The sequence below is a fragment of the Bubalus bubalis genome, chromosome 11, assembly GCF_019923935.1.
Source record: "Bubalus bubalis isolate 160015118507 breed Murrah chromosome 11, NDDB_SH_1, whole genome shotgun sequence".
Taxonomy (NCBI): Eukaryota; Metazoa; Chordata; class Mammalia; order Artiodactyla; family Bovidae; genus Bubalus; species Bubalus bubalis.
The window spans coordinates 44,487,571-44,511,902 of record NC_059167.1 but is presented as its reverse complement, the minus strand read 5'-3'; the positions used below and the strand labels follow the sequence as shown (position 1 = coordinate 44,511,902).

The window sequence follows — 24,332 nt, the reverse complement described above, 5'->3', positions numbered from 1 at the left end:
TCAGGCTCAAACGAGTCTGTGCCTTTGTGGAGTACCCAAGAACCCGAACCTGAGTGGCTTAGACTTGGGAAGTGCATGCAACCCAGGGCCCGCTTTTGACAGTTCCCCTGCAGAGCAACCTGGAGCCCGAACAGTATAGACTGAGAAAGCACACACATGAGCGGGGGCAAACCCAGCATGGTCCAGATACTGTGAGCACTCCCCAGATACAGTGATGTTTGTTTGCAGTGTTCCTCCCTCCCCACAGCACAACTGAACAAGTGAGCCTAAATAAATGACCACCTTCACCCCCTTGTGTCAGGGTGGAAATTAGATATTGAGTTCAGTTCAATTCAGTTCAGTCGCTCAGTTGTGTCCGACTCTTTGTGACCCCATGAATCGCAGCACGCCAGGCCTCCCTGTCCATCACCAACTCCCGGAGTTCACTCAAACTCACGTCCATCGAGTCAGTGATGCCATCCAGCCATCTCATCCTCTGTCATCCCCTTCTCCTCCTGCCCCCAATCCCTCCCAGCATCAGAGTCTTTTCCAGTGAGTCAACTCTTCTCATGAGGTGGCCAAAGTATTGGAGTTTCAGCGTTAGCATCATTCCTTCCAAAGAAATCCCAGGGCTGGTCTCCTTCAGAATGGACTGGTTGGATCTCCTTGCAGTCCAAGGGACTCTCAAGAGTCTTCTCCAACACCACACTTCAAAAGCATCAATTCTTCGGCGCTCAGCCTTCTTCACAGTGCAACTTTCACATCCATACATGACCACTGGAAAAACCATAGCCTTGACTAGACATTGAAGAGACTTGCAAACAGAAGAAGCCAAATTAAACAAAGAAGAGGGAACTGCTTTGGAAGTGACAGGTGCAACAGATTAAAATCGTGTAGTTAGCACTGATTACATTGGAAGGGGCCTATAGACCTTAAGAAGAAGTATAAGCTGGAACAAGAAACTATCTGAAACTGAACTGACCCCACACTGCCCTCAGAAGCTCCAGAGAAATTCCTGTATATATTTCACTATTATCATTTTTTAATTTAAAATTTTTTAAAAAAATTTTAAAGTTCTTTATTACTCCTTTAATTTTAATTTTTAAAACCTACTATTACCTTGCCAAAAAAAGACCCTCTTTTAAAGCAAATTTCATATATATGTATTTTGTAATTTTTTCAATTTTTTTTAATATTGTATTTTTGAAAGTCTAATCTCTACTCTGGATTTTTAATCTTTGCTTTTTGGTATTTGTTATCAATTTTGTATCTTTAGGAATCCAATCTTCAGTTACCCACTTTTACTTAGGAGTGTAATTACTGGCTTGATTGTTTTCTCCCCTTTTGACTCTCCTTTTTCTCCCCCAGGTCAACTCTATCTCCTCCCTCCCCCTTCTCTTCTCTACTTAACTCTTTGAATATCTTTGGGTGTTCCGGGCTGTGGAGAACACTTAGGGAACTGGTTACTGGCTAGATTGGTCTCTTTACTTTTGACTCCCCTTCTGCTCCCCCAGGTCACCTCTATTGCCTTCCTCCCTCTTCTCTTCTCTGTGTAACTCCATGAACCTCTCTGAGTGTTCCAGACTGTGGAGAGCAAATAGAGAATTGATTACTGGCTAGCTTGCTCTCTCCTCTTTTGATTCCTCCTCTTCTCCTCCTCGTCACCTCTAACTCCCTCCTCCCTCTTCTCTTCTCCATGTAACTCAACCTCTCTGGGTGTCCCTCACTGTGGAGAATCTTGCCACCATTAACCTAGATGTTTTATCATCAGTGCTGTATGGATGGAGAGGTCTTGAGGCTACTGTAAGAATAAGATTGCAAACCAGAAGCAGGAGGCTCAAATCCAAAACTTGAGAATACCAGAAAACTCCTGACTCCAGGAAACATTAATCGACAAGAGCTCATCCAAGAGCCTCCATACCTACATTGAAACCAAGCTCCACCCAAGAGCCAACAGGTTTCAGAGCAAGACATACCAAGCTAATTCTCCAACAACACAGGGACATAACCCTGAGCATTAAAATACAGGCGGCCAAAAGTCACACCAAACCCACAGACACCTCAAAACTCACTACTGGACACTTCATTGCACTCCAGCGAGAAGAGATCCAGCTCCACCCATCAGAACACCCACACAAGCTTCTGTAACCAGGAAACCTTGACAAGCCACTCATCCAGTCCCACCCATAGGGAGGAACCTCCACAATAAAGAGGAACCACAAACTTCCAGCCTACAGAAAGGGCACCCCAAACACAGCAATCTAAACAAGATGAAAAGGCAGAGAAATAATCATCAGGTAAAGGAGCATGATAAATGTCTACCAAACCAAACAAAAGAGGAAGAGATAGGGAGTCTATCTGAAAAGAATTCAGAATAATGATAATAAAAATGATCCAAAATCTTGAAAACAAAATGGAGTTACAGATAAATAGTCTGGAAACAAGGACTGAGAAGATGCAAGAAAAGTTTAACAAGGACTTAGAAGAAATAAAAATGAGTCAATCAATAATGGATAATGCAATAACTGAGATCAAAAGCACTCTGGAGGGAACCAACAGTAGAATAACAGAGGCGAAAGATAGGATAAGTGAGGTGGAAGATAGAATGGTGGAAATAAATGAAGCAGACAGGAAAAAACAAAGAATTAAATGAAGACAACCTCAGAGACCTCTGGACAATGTTAAACACCCCAGCATTCAAATCATAGGAGTCCTAGAAGAAGAAGACAAAAAGAAAGGCCATGAGAAAATTCTTGAGATAATAGTTGAAAACTTCCCAAAATTGGGGAAGGAAATAGCCACCCAAGCCCAAGAAACCCAAAGAGTCCCAAACAGGATAAACCCAAGACGAAACACCCCAAGACACATATTATTCAAATTAATAAAGATCAAACACAAAGAACAAATATTAAAAGCAGCAAGGGAAAAACAACAAATAACACACAAGGGAATTTCCATAAGGATAACGGCTAATCTTTCAATATAAACTCTTCAGGCCAGAAGGGAATGGCAGGACATATTTATGTGATGAAAGAGAAAAACCTACAACCCAGATTACAGTACCCATCGAGGATCTCATTCAGATATGAAGGAGAAATCAAAAGCTTTACAGACAAGCAAAAGCTGAGAGAATTCAGGACCACCAAACCAGCTCTTCAACAAATGCTAAAGGATCTTCTCTAGACAGGAAACACAGAAATGGTTTATAAACTCGAACCCAAAACAACAAAGTAAATGGCAATGGGATCATACTTATCAATAATTACCTTAAATGTAAATGGGTTGAATGCCCCAACCAAAAGACAAAGACTGGCTGAAAGGTTACAAAGACAAGACCCCTATATATGCCATCTACAAGAGACCTGCCTCAAAACAAGGGACACATACAGACTGAAAGTAAAGGGGTGGAAAAAGATATTTCATGCAAATGGAGACCAAAAGAAAGCAGGAGTAGCAATACTCACATCAGATAAAATAGACTTTGAAATAAAGGCCGTGAAAAGAGACAAAGAAGAACACTATATAATGATCAAAGGATCAGTCCAAGAAGAAGAAATAACAATTATATACACACCCAACATATGAGCACCACAATATGTAAGGCAAATGGTAACAGGTATGAAAGGGGAAATTAACACCATAGTAGTGGGAGACTTTAATACTCCACTCACACTGATGGATAGATCAACTAAACAGAAAATTAGCAAGGAGACATGAACTTTAAATGATACGAAGGACCAGTTAGGCCTAATTGATATCTATAGAACATTTCACCCTAAAACAATGAATTTCACCTTTTTCTCAAGTGCACACGGAAACTTCTCCAGGATAGATCACATCTTGGGCCATAAATCTAGCCTTGGTTAATTCAAAAGTTAAAAAATTGAAATCATCTCAAGCATCTTTTCTGATCACAGTGTGGTAAGATTAGATGTCAACTACAGGAAAAAAAAAACTATTAAAAATACAAACATATGGAGGCTACATAGCACACTTTGGAATAACCAACAAATCACAAGAAATTAAAAAAAATCAAAATATGCATAGAAATGAATGAAAATGAAAACAACAACCCAAAACCTATGGGATTCAGTAAAAGCAGTGCTGTGGGGAAGGTTCATAGCAATACAAGCTTACCTCAAGAAACAGGAGAAAAATCAAATAACCTAACTCTACACCTAAAGCAACTAGAAAAAGAAGAAGAACCCCAGGGATAGTAGAAGGAAAGAAATCTTAAAAATAAATGCAAAAGAAACAAAGGAGACCATAGCAATAATCAACAAACCTAAAAGCTGGGTTTTTGAGAAGATAAACCATTTGCCACACTCATCAAGAAAAAAGGGAGAAGAATCAAATCAACAAAATCAGAAATGAAAATGGAGAAATCACAACAGACAAAACAGAAATACAAAGGATCAGAAGAGACTACAATCAGCAAGTATATGCCAATAAAATGGACAACTTGGAAGAAATGGACAAATTCTTAGAAAAGTATAGCTTTCCAAAACTGAATCAGGAAGAAATAGAAAATCTTAACAGACCCATCACAAACATGGAAATCAAAACTGTAATAAAAAATCTTACAACAAACAAAAGCCCAGGACCAGATGGCTTCACAGCTGAATTCTATCAAAAATTTAGAGAAGAGCTAACACCTGTCCTACTCAGACTCTTCCAGAAAATTGCAGAGGAAGGTAAACTTGCAAACTCATTCTATGAGGCCACCATCATCCTAATATGAAAACCAGACAAAGATGTCACAGAAAAAGAAAACTACAGGCCAGTATCACTGATGAACATAGATGCAAAAATCCTTAACAAAATTCTAGCAAAAAGAATCCAACAACATATTAAAAAGATCATACATCATGACCAAGTGGGCTTTATCCCAGGGATGCAAGGATTCTTCACCATTTGTAAATCAATCAGTGTGATACACCACATTAACAAATTGAAAGATAAAAACCATATGATTATCTCAATAGTTGCAGAGAAAGCCTTTGACAAAATTCAGCGTCCATTTATGATAAAAAACCCTCCAGACAGCAGGCATAGAAGGAACATACCTCAACATAATAAAAGCCATATATAATAAACCCACAGCAAACATTATCCTCAGTGGTGAAAAATTGAAAGCATTTCCCCTAAAGTCAGGAACAAGACAAAGATGCCCACTCTCACCACTACTGTTTAACATAGTTTTGAAAATTTTAGCCACAGCAATCAGAGAAGAAAAAGGAAGAAAAGGAATCCAGATTGGAAAAAAAGTAAAATTCTAACTGTTTGCAGATGACATGATCCTTTACGTAGAAAACCCTAAAGACGCCACCAGAAAATTACTAGAGCTAATCAATGAAGATAGTAAAGTTGCAGGATATAAAATCAACACACAGAAATCCCTTGCATTCATATACACTAACAATGAGAAAGCAGAAAGAGAAATTAAGGAAACAATTCCATTTACCATTGTAACGAAAAGAATAAAATACTTAGGAATAAAGCTACCTAAAGAAACAAAAGACCTATATATAGAAAACTATAAAACACTGATGAAAGGAATCAAAGATGACACAAATAGATGGAGAAATATACCATGTTCATGGATCGGAAGAATCAATACAGTGAAAATGAGTATACTACCCAAAGCAATCTATAGATTCAATGCAATCCCTATCAAGTTACTGACGGTATTTTTCACAGAACTAGAACAAATAATTTCACAATTTATATGGAAATGCAAAAACCTTCGAATAGCCAAAGCAATCTTGAGAAAGAAGAGGAACTGGAGGAATCAACCTGTCTGACTTCAGACTACACTACAAAGCTACAGTCATCAAGACAGTATGGTACTGGCACAAAGACAGAAATATAGATCAGTGGAACAAAATAGAAAGCCCAGAGATAAATCCACACACACATGGGCACCTTATCTTTGACAAAGGAGGCAAATGGAGAATGGAGAAAAAGACAATCTCTTTAACAGTGGTGCTGGTCAACCACTTGTAAAAGAATGAAACTAGAGCACTTTTTAACACCATACACAAAAATAAGCTCAAAGTGGATTAAAGATGTAAATGTAAGACCAGAAACTATAAAACTCCTAGAGGAAAACATAGGCAAAACACTCTCTGACATAAATCACAACAGGATCCTCTATGACCCACCTCCCAGAGTAATGGAAATAAAAGCAAAAATAAACAAATGGGACCTACTTAAACTGAAAAACTTTTGCACAATGAAGGAAACTATAAGCAAGGTGAAAAGACAGCCTTAAGAATGGGGGAAAATATAGCAAATGAAGCGACTGACAATTAATCTCAAAAATAAACAACTAACTCCTGCAGCTCAATTCCAGAAAAATAAGGGACCCAATCAAAAAGTGGGCCAAAGAACTAAACAGACATTTCTCCAAAGAAGACATACAAATGGCTAATAAACACATGAAAAGATGCTCAACATCACTCATTATCAGAGAAATACAAATCAAAACCACAGTGAGGTACCATCTCACACCAGTCAGAATGGCTGCTATCAAAAAGTCTACAAACAATAAATGCTGGAGAGGTTGAGGAGAAAAGGGAACCCTGTTACACTGTTGGTGGGAATGCTAACTAATATAGCCACTATGTAGAACAGTGTGGAGATTCCTTAAAAAAATGGAAATAGAATTGCCATATGACCCAGCAATCCCACTGCTGGGCATACACACCAAGGAAACCAGAATTGAAAGAGACACGTGTACCCCAATGTTCATTGCAGCACTGTTTACAATAGCCAGGACATGGAAGCAACCTAGATGTCCATTGGCAGACAAATGGATAAGAAAGCAGTGGTACATATACACAATGGAATATTACTCAGCTATTAAAAAGAATGCATTAGAATCAGTTCTAATGAGGTGGATGAAACTCGAGCCTATTTTACAGAGCGAAGTAAGTCAGAAAGAAAAACACCCTATATAGTATATTAACGCATACATATGGAATTTAGAAAGATGGTAACGATGACCCTATATGCAAGGTAGCAAAAGAGACACAGAGGTAAAGAACAGACTTTTGGACTCTGTGGGAGAAGGTAAGGGTGGGATGATTTGAGAGAATAGCATTGAAACATGTATATTATCCTATGTGAAATAGATTGCCAGTCCAGGTTCGATGCATGAGACAGGGTGCTCAGGGCTGGTGCACTGGGTTGACCCTGAGGGATGGGATGGAGAGGGAGGTGGGAGGGGGGTTCAGAATGGGGAACACATGTACACCCATGGCTGATTCATGTAAATGTATGGCAAAAGCCACTACAATATTATAAAGTAATTAGCCTCCAATTAAAATAAATGAATTTTAAAAAATTTGAAAAAAGAAAGATAAATGTATTGTAGATATTTCCTCCCAGATTATGACTTGCTTTTTTATTTTTTTTAAATGGTGTCTTTTGATGTATGTTGTTCAGTCACTCAGTTGTGTCCAAGTCTTTGTGATCGCATGGACTGCAGCTTGCCAGACTTCCCTGTCCTTCACCATCTCCTGGAGTTTGCTCAAACTCATGTCCATTGAGTTGGTTGTGCCATCCAACAAGTTCGTCTTCTGTTGTCCCCTTCTCCCCCTCCTTTGATCTATCTCTGCATCAGAGTCTTTTCCAGTGAGTAAGCTCTTCTCATTATGTGGCCAAAGTATTGGAGCTTCAGCTTCAGCATGAGTCCTTCCAGTGAATATTCAGGGTAGATTTCCTTTGGGATTGACTGGTTTGATCTCCTTGCTGTCCAAAGGACTCTCAAGAATCTTCTCCAGCACCACAGTTCGAAGGCATCAATTCTTTGGCACTCAGCCTTTTTTTTAATTGTCCTGCTCTCATATTTGTGCATGACTACTAGAAAAACCATAAGTTTGACTGTACAGACCTTTGCAGGCAAAAATAATATCTTTGCTTTTTAATATGCTATCTAGGTTTGTCTTGCTTTTCTTCTAAGGAGCAAGCATCTTTTAATTTCATGGCTGCAGTCACCATCCACAGTGATTTTGGAATCCAAGAAAATAAAGCCTGTCACTGTTTCCATTTTTTCTCCATCTATTTGCCATGAAGTGGTGGGACCATATACCATGATCTTTTGATGTATAGAAGTTTTTAATTTTGAAGAAATCCAACAATTTTTTAAATATTGGTTTGTGCTTTTTATGGCCTAGATTAAAAAATTTCTTTGTCATTAAAAAAAAAATTTTTGTCTATCCTGAAATCACAAAGATATTTTACTATGTTTTCTCTTAGAAGTTTTACAGTTAAAAAAAAAAATGTATATTTTATTGAAGTATAGTTGACTTACGCTGTTCCAAGTGCACAGCAAAGTGATTCAGTTATACAAATACATGTATATTATTTTTCAAATTATTTTCTATCATAGGTTATTATAAGATATTTACTATAGTTCCCTATGTTATATAGTAAACCTTTGTTGCTTGTTGCATATCTAATTTTTTATTAGAAATATAGCATTCTATTCATACTAAGTCAAGTGGAATCAAAAATTTAGGCAAAAATTGATAAGTTTTCTAATATATATTGTACATATTTATATATATATATGTATACAAAAGTTTTACTACAGTTGATAGAGGCTTGAAAAAGAACAGCAAAAAAAAGAGATGGAGAAATTGGGGAACATAAACTAAATGAAATGGGAGCAATGAATATGAAATAGAAAAAGTAGTATACTAGATAAAAATAAATGATCATCATATAGTCCAGTTGTTTTTAAACATGACTGTTCATTAGAAACATCTGGAGCTCTGGAGAAAAAAAGCAATGTCTGAGTATTTGTATTTTTCAAAAAATTTCAAGATAATTCTCATATGAATCTGGATTTTTAAAAGTGATTACAGGCTTTCTTATTAGATCCTAGTTTTGGTTATATAGAGTTCTTATTTTTCTGTTGATCAAATGAGTCAGTGATATTAAGTGTGAAGTAGTTACATCATCACAATAGTAAAAGATGTTTATCAGTTTGCACAGTCAATAGCCAGACAAAAAATAAAATAATTACAATTGCAGTTCATAATGGGAACACGATTAACTTAACAATATAAAATAATTACATACAATTTTGGGGGGGTGTCAAGTAGAGTGTTGTGGTAAGTGGAAGTGCATATATGCACGTGTTTTCGTCTCCCAGCCAGTCTATGTCTTTTGGCTGGTGCATTTAATCCATTTACATTTAAGGGAATTAAAAACTCAGCAGTGGCCACAGGACTGGAAAAGGTCAGTTTTCATTCCAATCCCAAAGAAAGGCAATGCCAAAGAATGCTCAAACTACCGCACAATTGCACTCACCTCACATGCTAGTAAAGTAATGCTCAAAATTCACCAAGCCAGGCTTCAGCAATATGTGAACCGTGAATTTCCAGATGTTCAAGGTGGTTTTAGAAAAGGCAGAGGAACCAGAGATCAAATTGCCAACATCCGCTGGATCATTGAAAAAACAAGAGAGTTCCAGAAAAACATCTATTTCTACTTTATTGACTATGCCAAAGCCTTTGACTGTGTGGATCACAATCAACTGTGGAAAATTCTGAAAGAGATGGGAATACCAGACCACCTGACCTGCCTCTTGAGAAACCTATATGGTTTCTGTCTTCCCTCTGATGGATGAGGCTGAGGCTTGTGTAAGCATCTTGATGGGTGGGAGTGGCATGGGAAAAACTGGATCTTGCTCTGGTGGGCAGGGCCTTGCTCAGTAAAGCTTTAATCCAATTATCTGCTGATGGGTGGAGTTGCACTCCTCCCTGTAGTTGTTTGGCCTGGGCTTCCCTGGTGGCTCAGAGGTTAAAGCGTCTGCCTGCAAGGCGGGAGACATGGGTTCAATCCATGGGAAGATCCCCTGGAGAAGGAAATGGTAACCCACTCCAGTATTCTTGCCTGGAGAATCCCATGGACGGAGGAGCCTGGTAGGTTACAGTCCATGGGGTCGCAAAGGTTACAGTCCATGGGGTCGTAAAGAGTCGCAAAGGACACGACTGAGCGACTTCACTTTCACTTTCAACCAAGCTCTGGGGTCTGTGGGCTCTGTGGTTGGGTTAACGGTGAACTTCAAAAAGGTTTGTGCCAAGGGAAACCTTCCAGCGCCCCTGTCCTTGTGGTGAGCCGCTGCTGACCCATGCCTCCACAGGAGACCCTCCAACACTAGCACATAGTTTTGGTTCAGTCTCCTGTGGGGGTCACTGCTTCTCGCCTCTGGGTCTTGGCGTGTGCAAAATTTTGCTTATGCCCTTCCAGGCTGGAGTCTCTTGTTTCCCCAGTCCTTTATAAGTCCTGTAATCAAATCCTACTGGCCCTCAACACCAGATTCCCTGGGGATTCCAGTCCCTTTGTCAGATCCCTAGGCTGGGAAGCCTGATGTTGGGTTCAGAGCCTTCACAACAGTGTGAGAACTTCTTTGGTCTTATTGTTATCCAGTCTAAATGGCAACCCACTCCAGTATTCTTGCCTGGAAAATCCCATGGATGGAAGAACCTGGTAGGCTACAGTCCATGGGGTCGCAAAGAGTCGGACACGACTGAGCAACATTTACTTTACTTTTACTTTAGTCTGTGTGTCACACACTTGTCAGATATGGGATTTGACTTTATCATCATTGTGCTCCTCCGACCATCTGCTATGGCTTCTTCTTTGTCTTTGGACATCGGGTATCTTTTTTTTGGTGGGTTCCAGTGTCCTCTTGTTGATCATTGTTCAACAGCTAGTTACTGTTTTGATGCTCTCACAAGAAGAGATGAGTGTATGTCCTTCTGCTCCACCATCTTGAACCAGAAACCCTTAGAGTTTTGATTTTTACATTTTGGGATTTTTTTTTTTTTTTTTGCATTTGATTTGAGGTCAGTTTTTTCCCAAAGGGATATCAAGATAATCCCAGTTACATTTTGAAAAGGGAATCCATTCTCCATTGAATTTCCTAGACAGCTTTGTTGAAAATCAATTTCCATACATATGTGGATCTGTTCTTGGCTTCCTTATTTTGTTCCATATATAAGTTAACATACACATTTATGTGTGTGTGTGTGTGTGTGTGTGTGTGTGTGTATGCCTTTATGCTAATGATATGTGTCTTGATTATAGTGACTTTATAGTTAGCTTTGAAATCGAGTAGTATGACTCCTCTTTTTTTTCCCCTTTGGAAATTATATTTATTAAATAAAGTACTTCTGTGAACATATATACTCCTCAGCTGTTCTTTTTTTTTTTTTTTTAACTTTTTACTTTGTATTGGAGTACAGTCGATTATGAACTCCTTATTGCCAAATTCAGACTTAAATTGAAGAAAGTGGGGAAAACCACTAGACCATTCAGGTATGACCTAAATCAAATCCCTTATGACTATACAGTGGAAGTGAGAAATAGATTTTAGGGACTGATAGACAGAGTGCCTGATAGAGTGCCTGATGAACTATGGACTCAGGTTCATGACATTGTACAGGAGACAAGGATCAAGACCATCCCCAAGAAAAAGAAATGCAAAAAAGCAAAATGGCTGTCTGAGGAGGCCTTAAAAATAGCTGTGAAAAGAAGATAAGTGAAAAGCAAAGGAGAAAAGGAAAGATATACCCATTTGAATGCAGAGTTCCAAAGAATAGCAAGGAGAGATAAGAAAGGCTTCCTCAGTGATTAATGCAAAGAAATAGAGGAAAACAGTAGAATGGGAAAGGCTAGATATCTCTTCAAGAAAATTAGAGATACCAAGGGAACATTTCATGCAAAGATGGGCTCAATAAAGGATGGAAATGGTATGGACCTAACAGAAGCAGAAGATATTAAGAAGAGGTGGCAAGAATACACAGAAGAACTGTACAGAAAAGATCTTCAGGACCCAGATAATCATGATGGTGTGATCACTGACACTCACCTAGAGCCAGACATCCTGGAATGTGAAGTCAAGTGGGCCTTAGGAAGCATCACTATGAACGAAGCTAGTGGAGGTGATGGAATTCCAGTTGAGCTATTTCAAATCCTGAAAGATGATGCTGTGAAAGTGCTGCACTCAATATGCCAGCAAATTTGGAAAAGTCAGCAGTGGCCACAGGACTGGAAAAGGTCAGTTTTCATTTCAATCCCAAAGAAAGGCAATGCCAAAGAATGCTCAAACTACCGCACAATTGCACTCATCTCACATGTTAGTAAAGTAATGGTCAAAATTCTCTTAAGCCAGGCTTCAGCAATATGTGAACTGTGAACTTCCAGATGTTCAAGCTGGTTTTAGAGAAGGCAGAGGAACCAGAGATCAAATTGCCAACATCCGCTGGATCATGGAAAAAGCAGGAGAGTTCCAGAAAAAACATTGATTTCTGCTTTATTGATTGTGCCAAAACCTTTGACTGTGTGGATCACAATCAACTGTGGAAAATTCTGAAAGAGATGGGAATACCACACCACCTGATCTGCCTCTTGAGAAATCTGTATGCAGGTCAGGAAGCAACAGAACTGGACATGGAACAACAGACTGGTTCCAAATAGGAAAAGGAGTACGTCAAGGCTGTATATTGTCACCCTGTTCATTTAACTTCTATGCAGAGTACATCATGAGAAACGCTGTGCTGGAAGAAGCACAATCTGGAATCTAGATTGCCTGGAGAAATACAATAACCTCAGATATGCCAATGACACCACCCTATGGCAGAAAGTGAAGAAGAACTAAAGAGTCTCTTGATGAAAGTGAAAGAAGAGAGTGAAAAAGTTGGCTTAAAGCTCAACATTCAGAAAACTAAGATAATGGCATCCGGTCCTATCACTTCATGGCCACTAGATGGGGAAACAGTGAAAACAGTGGCTGACTTTATTTTTGGGCTCCAAAATCACTGCAGATGGTGATTGCAGCCATGAAATTAAAAGACGCTTACTCCTTGGAAGGAAAGTTATGACCAACCTAGACAGCATATTAAAAAGCAGAGACATTACTTTGTCAACAAAGGTTCGTCTAGTGAAGGCTATGGTTTTTCCTGTGGTCATGTGTGGATGTGAGAGTTGGACTATGAAGAAAGGTGAGCACCGAAGAATTGATGCTTTTGAACTCAGGTGTTGGAGAAGACTCTTGAGAGTCCCTTGGACTGCAAGGAGATCCAGCCAGTCTATCCTAAAGGAAATCAGTCTTGGGTGTTCATTGGAAGGACTGATGTTGAAGTTGAAACTCCAATATTTTGGCCACCTGATGCGAAGAGCTGACTTATTTGAAAAGACCCTGATGCTGGGAAAGATTGAGGGTAGGAGGAGAAGGGAACAACAGAGGATGAGATGTTTAGATGGCATCGCTCACTCAATGGACATGGGTTTGTGCAGACTGCAGCAGTTAGTGATGGATAGGGAGGCTGGCGTGCTGTGGTTCATGGCGTCTCAAAGAGTCGGACATGACTGAGCGACTGAACTGAACTGATAGTTGACTAAGAATGTTGTGATAGTTTCAGGTGAAAGTGAAGGGAACTAGCAATACATAATACGTGTATCCATTCTCCCAAAAATGGCCCTCCCTTCCAGGCAGTCATACAACACTGAGTAGAGTTCCGGGTGCTATACAGTAGGGCCTTGTTGGTTATCCATTTTAAATATAGCAGTATGTACATGACCATCCCAAACTCCCTAACTGTCTCTTCCCTTTCAGCAACCATATGTTCTGTTTTGAAGTCTGTTACTCCTCTGACTTTTTTCTTTTCAAATATTTTTGGTGGTGTCAGTCCTTTGATTTCCTTACAGATTTTGTCAGTTTTTACAAAAAAAACAAAAAACAAAAAACAAACCAACTGTGATTTTGATAGTGTTTACATTGTATCTCTACAGGTCAACTTGAGAAGAATTGTACATTAGTAGTAGTTGGTCTTCTTATCTACAAATGTGGTATACTTCTCTCTTTATTTAGGTTTTCTTTCTCTGAGCAGCGTTTCATCATTTTCAGTGTAAACAATTTATCTTTCTAATGTAAAACGTATTTACAAAAATTGCATTTCTAATTATTGGTAACATATAGAAATAGAGTTGATTTTTTAATTTTGAGCCTTAATCTCATGACCTTGCTTATCAGTTCTAGCAGCCTTTTTGGGTAGTTTTCTTAGGATTTTGTGAATAAAGACAGTTGTACTTCTTCCTTTCTAATCTGTATGCCTTTTATTTTTTTTCCCTTACCTAATATATTGCAAGTACTAGGACATCTAGTACCATTTGTTGAATAGAAACAATGAGAACAGATGTTCTTGTATTGCTCCCAGTTTTATAGGAAAAGCATTGTCTTTTACCACTATATATGATATAAGTTGAAGGTTTATCATAGAGTCACTCAACTTAATCATGTGATGTATATTCCCTTTTATTTTTCTTATTTCTGTGTGTTGAGAGTGTTATTTTTCCTCCATGAATTAGTGTTTACTTTTGTCAAGTGCTTTTTCTGCATATAGTGAGATAATTATGTAGGTTTTCTTTTTCATTGTGTTATCGATAATATGATAAAATGCAGTTACTGATTTTTCCAATATTAAACCCACTTGTCTTTGCTGGGATAAACTCCACTTGGTCAAAACTTGTTTTTTAACATACTGCTGGATTAAGTTTAAAGGTGTTTGCATCTTTGTTTATGAAACACATTCATGTATAGTTTTTTTATGTCTTTGCTTTTGATGTCTGGCTAATAATAATGCCCTTATACAATGAGATCATTTTTTCCTTAATTTTCTGAAACAGTTTGTGAAGGATTGGTGCTATTTCTTCCTTAAATGTTTGGTAAAATTCATCAGTAAAGCCATCTAGGCTAGTATTTTAGTTACAGTTTTAGGGTTTTGTTTTGTCCTTTGGTGAGAAAATTTCAAATTGTGAATTCAACATCTTTAATAGATGTAGAGCTATTCAGGTTTTCTATTTCCTCCTTTGTCAGTTGTTTTGAAATTATCTTTTAAGGGATTTAATATACATTGTTGAATTGATTGGGATAAAATTGTTCATGATATTCCCCAGTTCCTTTGTTGTTTATGGGATCTGTAGTAATGTCGTATCTTTCATTCTTGATAACAGTAATTTGTGTTTTCTCTCTAAATATTTTTGATTGCTCTAGATCATAAATTTTATTGATCTTTTCAAAATAGCTTTTGGATGAATTGATTTCTTGTTTTTTTTTTCATATTTTATTTCATTGGTTTTTATTCTTCCCCTTATCTCTTTAACGTGAGTTCTCTTTGCTCTTCTTTTACTTGATGCTTCAGATTGAAGCTTAAACCATTGATTTGTGACCTTTCTTCTTTCTTGATGTATAGCATCTAAAGCTGTACATTTCCTTCTAAGCACTCATGTAGCTACAACCCCGCAAGTTTGATGTTTTGTTTTTATTTTCCTTCAGTTCAACATACATAAAATTTTCTCTTGTAATTTAGAAGTGTTTTTGATTAGTTTATAAATACTTGAGAATTTTCTCTCTAATACTGATTTCTAGTTTAATTCTTTGTGGTTTTAGAGTTTTAGATAGTAATATATAAAAGTGTTGAGGCTACTTCACTAGGGGGGAAGCTAGTGGAAATGGGAGAAGGGGCTAGATTGCCTTGGTTGTGGAGGCTCTCTGACTTTCCTTTTGACTCCTTAGGGGCTCTCAGGTACGTTAAGGGTTTTTATGGTACATAATCTGAAACTACTGACATAGACTATGCAGTAAATTTGGGAAGGTGAAAACAATGCTAGGTGAAGAAGGTACTTGGAGGAAAGCAACTAGTGCATGGTTAAGCACTTTGTCTCAGAGTAAGTACTTAAAGAGATCTGTTGTGTAAATCAGATATCTGAATAAATGAGCCCTCAATAGAAACATACACTGTGTAGTATAGATTGAGAATGAATACTAAGATGGAAAAGAGGCAGAAGTGTTTGTCCAGTTCAGATGAAAATATTTGCACCTATACACACTTTCCAGAAACACATAATTTCATTGTTTCTTAGAGATTGAGATTTTTTTTCCATAAATGTTATTTTATTATTTTCCTTCATAAACTTTTCACCATTGAGGATGAAGCACTATAAAAGAGATAGTTCCTGTTAAATAGGATAAAATTGTTTAGGCCTTTTAACAAAATTCTTAGAGCTAAGTAAAATGATTGTCAGTGCCTATTGGTATACCTTTAAATATCTTAAGTGGGCATAAAGGTGGTTCCCCAAAACTGCCTAAATGCCTTCTCGTCATAAGAACACACTATGGCCCATGAGCCAAGGATGGATTTTACATTTTTAAAGAGTTATAAGAAAAAAACAACAACAACAAACACAAAACCAATAAAAATCTGTATCAGAGGCTGTGTGGTCCACAAAACTTACTTGGCCTTTTACAGGAGAAGTTTGCTGCATCCTGACTTAGAATAAGAAGCAATTTTTAAAAAAAGGTTTGACTCATCCTTTCAGATCTCTTCAGAAAGGAGAAAAGGATAACAGTGCCAGATAGCATGGCTTCTTTCTTATCCAAGCTATCATCTGGTTTCAGAGTCTTTTGAGTCTTGTCTTTATAGGGAGGGCCCTGGTGTATTGAAGTGGGGGAGTTTGGCTTCAATCTCTATTTGAAAACTACCTTTGTGTAGAGAATATTGATAATGAGCACATCCATTTATCCTTCATGAATGGTATCATTTAGAGTAATAAGCATTTTATTAATAGATTTAGTTCTGTACTATATATATAAACTTTATATGTATTTTTTATATATAGGTTAATTTTTAAAGCTTCTGTTCAAACCACTTAAATTTTGAATTGTGTGTGTACAAATTAATTTTATGTTGGCCTATATATTTTTACAGGATGATTGTCTTTTGAAAGTGTGGTATCCTATGACTGGTTGGAAGTCTTCAATTATACCTCAGGATCATCATGAAGTGAAAAGGAGACAGGCATCTACTCAGTTTTCCTTTGTGTATTTGGCACATCCACGAGCTGTAACAGGTTTTTCATGGCGTAAAACTAGCAAGTATATGCCCAGGTTAGACGAGTGTGTCATATAACTTCATTTTGTATACTTATATGTTTATAAAAATAATGAAAACAAAAGTTCTTTTGATTGATATGGTGACAGTTAAGAGCATAGGTTCTGGGTGTCAACTGCCTGAATTCATATTCCGCTGTTGTTACCAGGTTTGTGAGCTTTTGACTAAATTTCTTAAGCGCTCTTTGCCCTTGTAGATGAGGGTAGCAATAGTACCTACCTCAGAGCGTTGTGTGAGACTAAAATATGTGAGTGCGTGTGAATGCTTACACAGGCCTTTGCACACTGTGTGTGCCCAGGCAGCATTAGCTAGTATTGTCAGTATTAGCAGCAGCAATAGATTCTAAGAAGCAAACATTTGCAGGTAACAGAAAAGCACACATTAAGGAAGAATAAAACATGGTAATAAACTGTTAGTAATCCATATGCTGGTAAAGTGTAACCACATACAGTGAATAAAGTGTCCCAACTTTTTCTTAAGGCTAGCAACAGAAACTTATCAAATTATTCTCATTGTTACAGCATCTTTTAAAAGCATTTGAAAGATTAAGCAAGCTATAAAATAGCCTAAACAAATGATTCTTGTATTATATGTAAGTTCTAAAAATGCTTTCTTAGAAATCTGTATTCCTTCTTGAGGAAAGGTTATTTCATCTGCTAAGTATATCTGAGCACCATTTGCCCTTGATGGGAAATATAGCACACCCTTTGTGGGGCTCAGTAAATGATAACATGGGGAATGTATACAGTTTTGGAATCTAAATAAAAGGCTATTCTAACTTAATCTGCTTAAGTTATTTGCACCTATGGAAAACATTTGCAGAACACTTTACCTTTGACTGAGTCAGATTCTGTGTAAGCATTTTTTTAACAGGAAAATTTTTTGTGCTTTTTTTTTTTTTTCATGATGAGAGGTTAAGTCACTTCAGCTGCTTGATACTGTGACATTTTTGCTTAACTTAATGGAAATTGATTTATAGTTTGAAATTATAGTCTTCTTACAGTTTTATTAATACATTTGTTTCTCTATTTGTAACTGTTTAGATTATAAGAAGGATAAGGCGACTACTGTGATCAGCCATATAGTTTAATTATAATTAATGATCTTTTGTTATGGTCATTCTATAATTTGTAATGACAGAAATGTAGGTTTCCTTTTGCTGTTTTGTTTGTTTTGTTTAGGAGATACTAATCCTCCAGAGCCTTGTTTTCAAGCAGCACATGTATATAATCTGGCATTAATTTATTTGTTTCCTTTGTCACCCCCACTTCCTAGTTTTTATGGTGTTCAGCAGTACTGTGTGTGATTTCAAGCTCTTTGATTGATACTTTTTCTCCACACAGTGTAACTTCTAAAACAGTTGGACACATACTATACTGTCATTTAGTTTAGCTATTCAGAGTTTAAGTTTAATGTATTAAGGTGAGTGTCGAGCACAGTTAGGTTGTTCTTATTTCATGGTAACAGATTGCATCCTGAGTCCAGCCTGCCACCTTGCAGGTCTGAGCAGGTAATAAATGGGTGTTGGTGAGAGTGTGAAGTAGTCAGTAGAAATCCATTATCATTATTGGAAAAATAACTGCAGATAGATATACTGTTAGTTTTGTACTAATGTCTTCTTTAAGCATGAGGAACTAAGTATGAATAGCCTTTAATTTTTGATGGCATTGGTATTCATAGTAACTTCTGCTTATTTCTCTTTATCATTAGAGGTTCTGTCTGTAATGTGTTATTAACTTCATGCCATGATGGTGTCTGCCGGCTCTGGGCAGAAACCTTACTTCCAGAAGACTGTCTTTTGGGTGAGCAGATTTGTGAAACTACCACTTCCAGCGTTTCCAGCAACCTTACTCATGCTGGAAAACACAAAGACAGAATACAGCATGCTCTTGAGGTACTATGTTATATAAAACAGTAAATGAATCTTGAAGATAATGTGTCATGTAAAAGTCCTTGAAATTGGTTGTAATTAAAAAATATATTTTGTGGGGAATTCCCTCGTGGTCCAGTGGTTAGGACTAGGTGCTTTCTCTACCAGGGCCCAGGTTCAGTCCCTGGTCAGGGAAATAAGATCTTGCAAGCTGCATGGCATAGCCAAAAGATAAAAAAATAAAATACCACAATAACCTTTAAAATATAAACAGAAATATTTTGCTTTTGTTTCATGAGGATTGAATTTTACTAACTAAAAGTGACTTAAAAAATAAAGTTAAAAATGACTGTGAATAAGAATAAAAGTGTTAAGATATTAAGTGAACTTATATAATTGCATAATTTTCATGGTTTACTATTTTGAAAGTGAAATAATTTTTCTAATTTTTAAATACACTATAAAAGTGCTTTCTAAGAAATTAGATTTTTATAATACAGTGTGAACTATTGTGCCCATTATGATTAGGGAATAAAATGAGATAAACATATTACTTATGCTTATTCTAAAAGTAGATTAGGAGAAAGAAAAAAAATGTGGAGTTTATAATCCAACTCTTCCAGTATGTGTGTTTGTGCATTTTTTTTTTTTATTTATAAGATTGAGATTGTAGTAATGTTTTATAACTTGCTTTTTATACTAATGTGTTATAAACATCTCTCTACAATACTAATTATACTTTTACATTGCATATTTACATGAACACTTTAATGGTTGCATAGCCAAAATGGTTTTTGGATTTTTCAGCAGGCAGAAGTATTTTGGGGATTTTATAGGCTTAAGGATGTGGTCCTTTAAAATTTTATATAAAGTAGTCCTGCTCTGATACTGTGATTAGGCACTATTTATACATTTTTTTTCAACATTTAAATCATAAATGAAATTAAAAGAAGTCAGAACAGAGTTATAGTATGTTTTGATATTGATTGCAATTTAGTAGGAAAAAGTATTTTATTTACTAGATGTTTACAATAATTTATATATACTTGTGTAACATTTTATCTTTAAATTATATATAAGCTTTTGGAGGCTTAAGGACTTTTAGATATTTCTGTATCCTGCATGTTACCTAATATATTGCTTTTCAAGTATTAGTTAAACTTAATTACTGCCACATACAGTAAAAGCAAAAATGTAATATGTAATCAGTGATTTGACAGTTTTGCACTCTTTTAATAAAATGTTGTTCAATAGTAGTGTTAAAATTGTTTTTAATAGAAAAAGCCTGATTACTTGACTTACAAGCTATTTTGCTTTCTAACACCCTTTCCTACAAAACTCCTAACTGTGAGGTATATATAATTCTATATATACTTAAATTATACCTTTTGTTTCTAGGAGAAAATAACTGGCCTTGCCAATCTAATTTAAAATAATGATAAATGTCAAAGATTGAGTGAAAATAATTTGATAGGTATAATCAAAGAAATAAACAGGGAGACCAGAGACAGAGGACACACCATAGAACTGATACTGTTTTTCACACGAAAAGTGACAAGAGCTGTGGAATTGAAAGGAAGGTGCAGATATTTTACCTTAATACAGAAATAACTGAGAGGATGCTACATTTTGTTTAACAATGTGAGGAATAAATGAAAAGAATGGTATATTATTAAATATTATTAGGCATGGTTTTGGGGGTGGTTGTGTGACACAACAAGGAAGTGCCATGAGGTGGAGTTATGATGTGGAGAAAAGATGGTGCCAAGAGTTGACATGGCCTCATGGGAAATGGCACCCCACTCCAGTACTCTTGCCTGGAAAACCCCATGGATGGAGGAGCCTGGTGGGCTGCAGTCCATGGGGTCGCTAAGAGTCGGACACGACTGAGCGACTTCACTTTGACTTTTCACTTTCATGCATTGGAGAAGGAAATGGCAACCCACTCCAGTGTTCTTGCCTGGAGGATCCCAGGGACGGGGGAGCCTGATGGGCTGCCGTCTATGGGGTCGCACAGAGTCGGACACGACTGAAGCGACTTAGCAGCAGCAGCAGCAGCATATCAGAATAGTTCAGATGATGGGGTATGTCAATACAGAATTTTTATCATAGATACCTATCACAATTTAAGCAAATTCCATAGGTCATCACTTTCATGAGGTCTTTTCTGGCTAAGTTAAGGTTTCCCATTGTTATTCTGTATTTTTGTACCCTCTTTTTGTCTTTATAATAGAGGTTATATATGATTATTTAGCTGGCTATGTAGTCCTTGGGTCTGCCCTGGTGGCTCAGAAGGTACAGAATCTGACTGCAATGCAGGAGACCTGGGTTTGATTCCTGGGTCAGGAAGATCACCTGGAGAAGGAAATCACAACCCACTCTGATATTCTTGCCTAGAGAACAGTGAGAATTTTCAGGAGGAATATTCTTTCTGGTAGGAAGATTTGGAATTTTTTTTAAACACTCATATGACTAGTAAATTTCATCTCAGTACTGGGATATTCCCAAAAAACTAGACTTTGGATTCCTAATCTTTATAGCAGTTTCTGTAGATAATAAGTGTTTTTGAGCAACTGCTACCTTGAATTATAAAATATGCAAGGCCAATGGAGAATATATTCATAGTTGTTCTATTGTAGTTAAATTTTCCTATAAGATAGGTTTTATAGAAAGGAAAATTGTAAGATCCTTAATTATCAGAAGTACTTTGATCAGCATTAGTTAGACTTCCCAGACTTAGATTTAGTAATTATTTTTCTGTTTTAGACAATACACCATTTGAAAAATTTAAGAAAAGGACAAAGGAGATCTTCTGTTCTTGTAACTCACACTGAATTAAAGCCTGACCAGACGACAACACATGAAGTTCAAAGACATATTTCCCACCATGCAAATGCACTGTGTCATTTTCACATTGCAGCAAGCATCAACCCCGCCACAGGTAAAGGATAGTAAAGTTTTCCTTACTATCTGCTGAAACTAGATAAATTGAAAAGTAGTACTACTTTTATAATCTGTTTTTGATTTTATATTAACACTCCATGTTTCCTTTTAAAATACTTCTTAATTAGAATAGAAATATAAGATACCATTTCTTAAATTGAGACTGTGATTTTCAGGGAATAATTTCGGATAAGTATTTTTGAACACCTTAGTTTGTCTAGAATATAGCAAAGTTTCTAAGTAAATTAGAGCTTTAGTTGAACCTCGGGATGAACAGAAGTGGCAGCTTGGTTAATTAGTGTGATATTCCTTCCTTCCTTCTGTATTTTCACCATTATTCTCTCTTCTCAACTCTTCTTTATAACTTTGTTTTTGTATAGTTTCCTTTATATTTCAGCATATCTTGTTTTATACACTCATACACTTTCTTATCCTGCATTCGAGATAGTTTTTCTTCTAACCTTTGTATTTTATTTTTGCTTTTTTCTTCCCCTGTAGTTGAGAAGTATTTTCAGGCAGGTTCATTGTTGGCAAGAGCATGTTTAAAACTTCTGTTTAAGTCATTGTTTTCTTTCTGCATGAAAAACATGTGATAAGGCCTAGGAGTTTCATATTATATTGCTTGAAGAACTATATTTGTACAAAGTTATAGGAGGGATTTATCTGGGCTTCCCAGATGGTGCAGTAAGTAAAGAATCCACCTGCCAATACAGGAGATGTGGGTTCAATCCCTGGGTTGGGAAGATTCCCTGGAGGAGAAAACGGCAAGCCACTCCAGTATTCTTGCCTGGAAAATTCCATGGACAGAGGAGCCTGGCAGGCTACATCCATGGACTCACAAAGAGTCAGACATGACTGAGCATGCACACATTTGATTATGGGGCTTCCCTGGTGGTGCATTGTTAAAGAGTCCACCTGCCAATGCTGGCGGAGAAGGCAATGGCATCCCACTCCAGTACTCTTGTCTGGAAAATCCCATGGACGGAGGAGCCTGGTGGGCTGCAGTCCATGGGGTTACTAAGAGTCGGACATGATTGAGCAACTTCAGTTTCACTGTTCACTTTCATGCATTGGAGAAGGAAATGGCAACCCACTCCAGTGTTCTTGCCTGGAGAATCCCAGGGACGGGGGAGCCTGGTAGGCTTCCCTCTCTGGGGTTGCACAGAGTCGGACACGACTGAAGCGACGCAGCAGCAGCAGCAGCCAATGTAGGAGATGCCGGTTCAATCCCTGGATTGGGAAGACCCCTGGAGAAGAAAATGGCAACCCATTCCAGTATTCTTGCCTGGGAAATCTATGATCAGGGGAGCATGGTAGGCTATAGTCCATGGAGTTGCAAAAGAGTCAGACATGATTTAGCAACTAAACATAGTTATGTTTTATTGAAATGGCAGTCTCTTGCTTCAGGGTAAAGATAGAGGATTTTATTTTTAAATATTTATTTATAAAAGATGATACTCAGCAGATGGAGTTGTGAAAAAGTGACCTTTAGATGCTTACCCCCATTGTATTAAATAGTAGTGGTTATAGGTGTGTGTTGTTCAGTATGGTGGCCATGAACCACATGTAGCTGTTTGAGCAATTGCAATTCGGATAGTCCAAACTGAGATATGCTCTAAAATACACACTGGATTCTTAAGACTTTAGAAAACAATGAAATAATGTAAGATCTCTTATTAATAATTTTATTTAATATTGATTACATGTTGAAATGATAATATTTTACATATATTGGGTCAGATAAAATATATTATTAAAATTAAGTTTACCTGTTTATATAATGTGGCTGCTGCTGCTGCTAAGTTGCTTCAGTAGTGTCCGACTCTGTGCGACCCCATCCATGGCAGCCCATCGGGCTCCCCCGTCCCTGGGATTCTCCAGGCAAGAGCACTGGAGTGGGTTGCCAGTTCTTTCTCCAATGCATGAAAGTGAAAAGTGAAGGTGAAGTCGCTCAGTCGTGTCCGACTCTTAGCGACCCCATAGACTGAGGCCTACCAGGCTCCTCCATCCATGGGATTTTCCAGGCAAGAGTACTGGAGTGGGGTGCCATTGCCCTCTCCGTATAATGTGGCTACTAAAATAAAAATTATGTATTCGCCTTGTATTTGTGGTTTGCATTATACTTCTATTGAGTAATAGAAGTTTGCTGTGCTACTTGATTAAATGTTTTTTTAAATAGATTATCTTTTCTGACCCAACATCTCAATTGTATTCTAAGATTTATAACACCACTTGTTTTCATAATGGTGGTGGTTTTAGATTTTTATAGATTTTCAACCTTTGTAAAAGAACCTTATCTTGAGTTATTGACTATGATGAAAACTTCAAACAAAAAACAATCAGTGATAGTATGCAGATACTGTGTTAGAAAGTTTTGACTTTTACCTGTATGTACTATTCTAATCAAATGAAATAGGGTCACAGGATCATTCCTTGTGGATAGGCATTCTGTTACATCATTTGAGTCTAAGTACTAGATGTGTTCTTGTGGCCATTAGGCCTTGTCTTCTAGCATTTTTATTAACTTTCACCATTTAGCCAGTTTTAACCATCTTCACCCTAACTTATCTACA

General features: G+C 37.2%; 1 protein-coding gene across 11 annotated transcripts in view; it reads left to right on the top strand.

Moving 5' to 3' along the window:
* Positions 1-24,332, top strand: part of DMXL2 (Dmx like 2) — a 179,341-nt gene that overhangs the window by 77,502 nt on the left and 77,507 nt on the right. For all 11 annotated transcript variants that reach the window (XM_006050776.3, XM_006050775.3, XM_044925010.1 and 8 more), the window contains 3 exons: positions 16,764-16,942; positions 18,657-18,840; positions 21,583-21,757. In XM_006050776.3, coding sequence (XP_006050838.3) covers positions 16,764-16,942; positions 18,657-18,840; positions 21,583-21,757 — 538 coding nt within the window. The remainder of the gene's footprint in view (positions 1-16,763; positions 16,943-18,656; positions 18,841-21,582; positions 21,758-24,332) is intronic.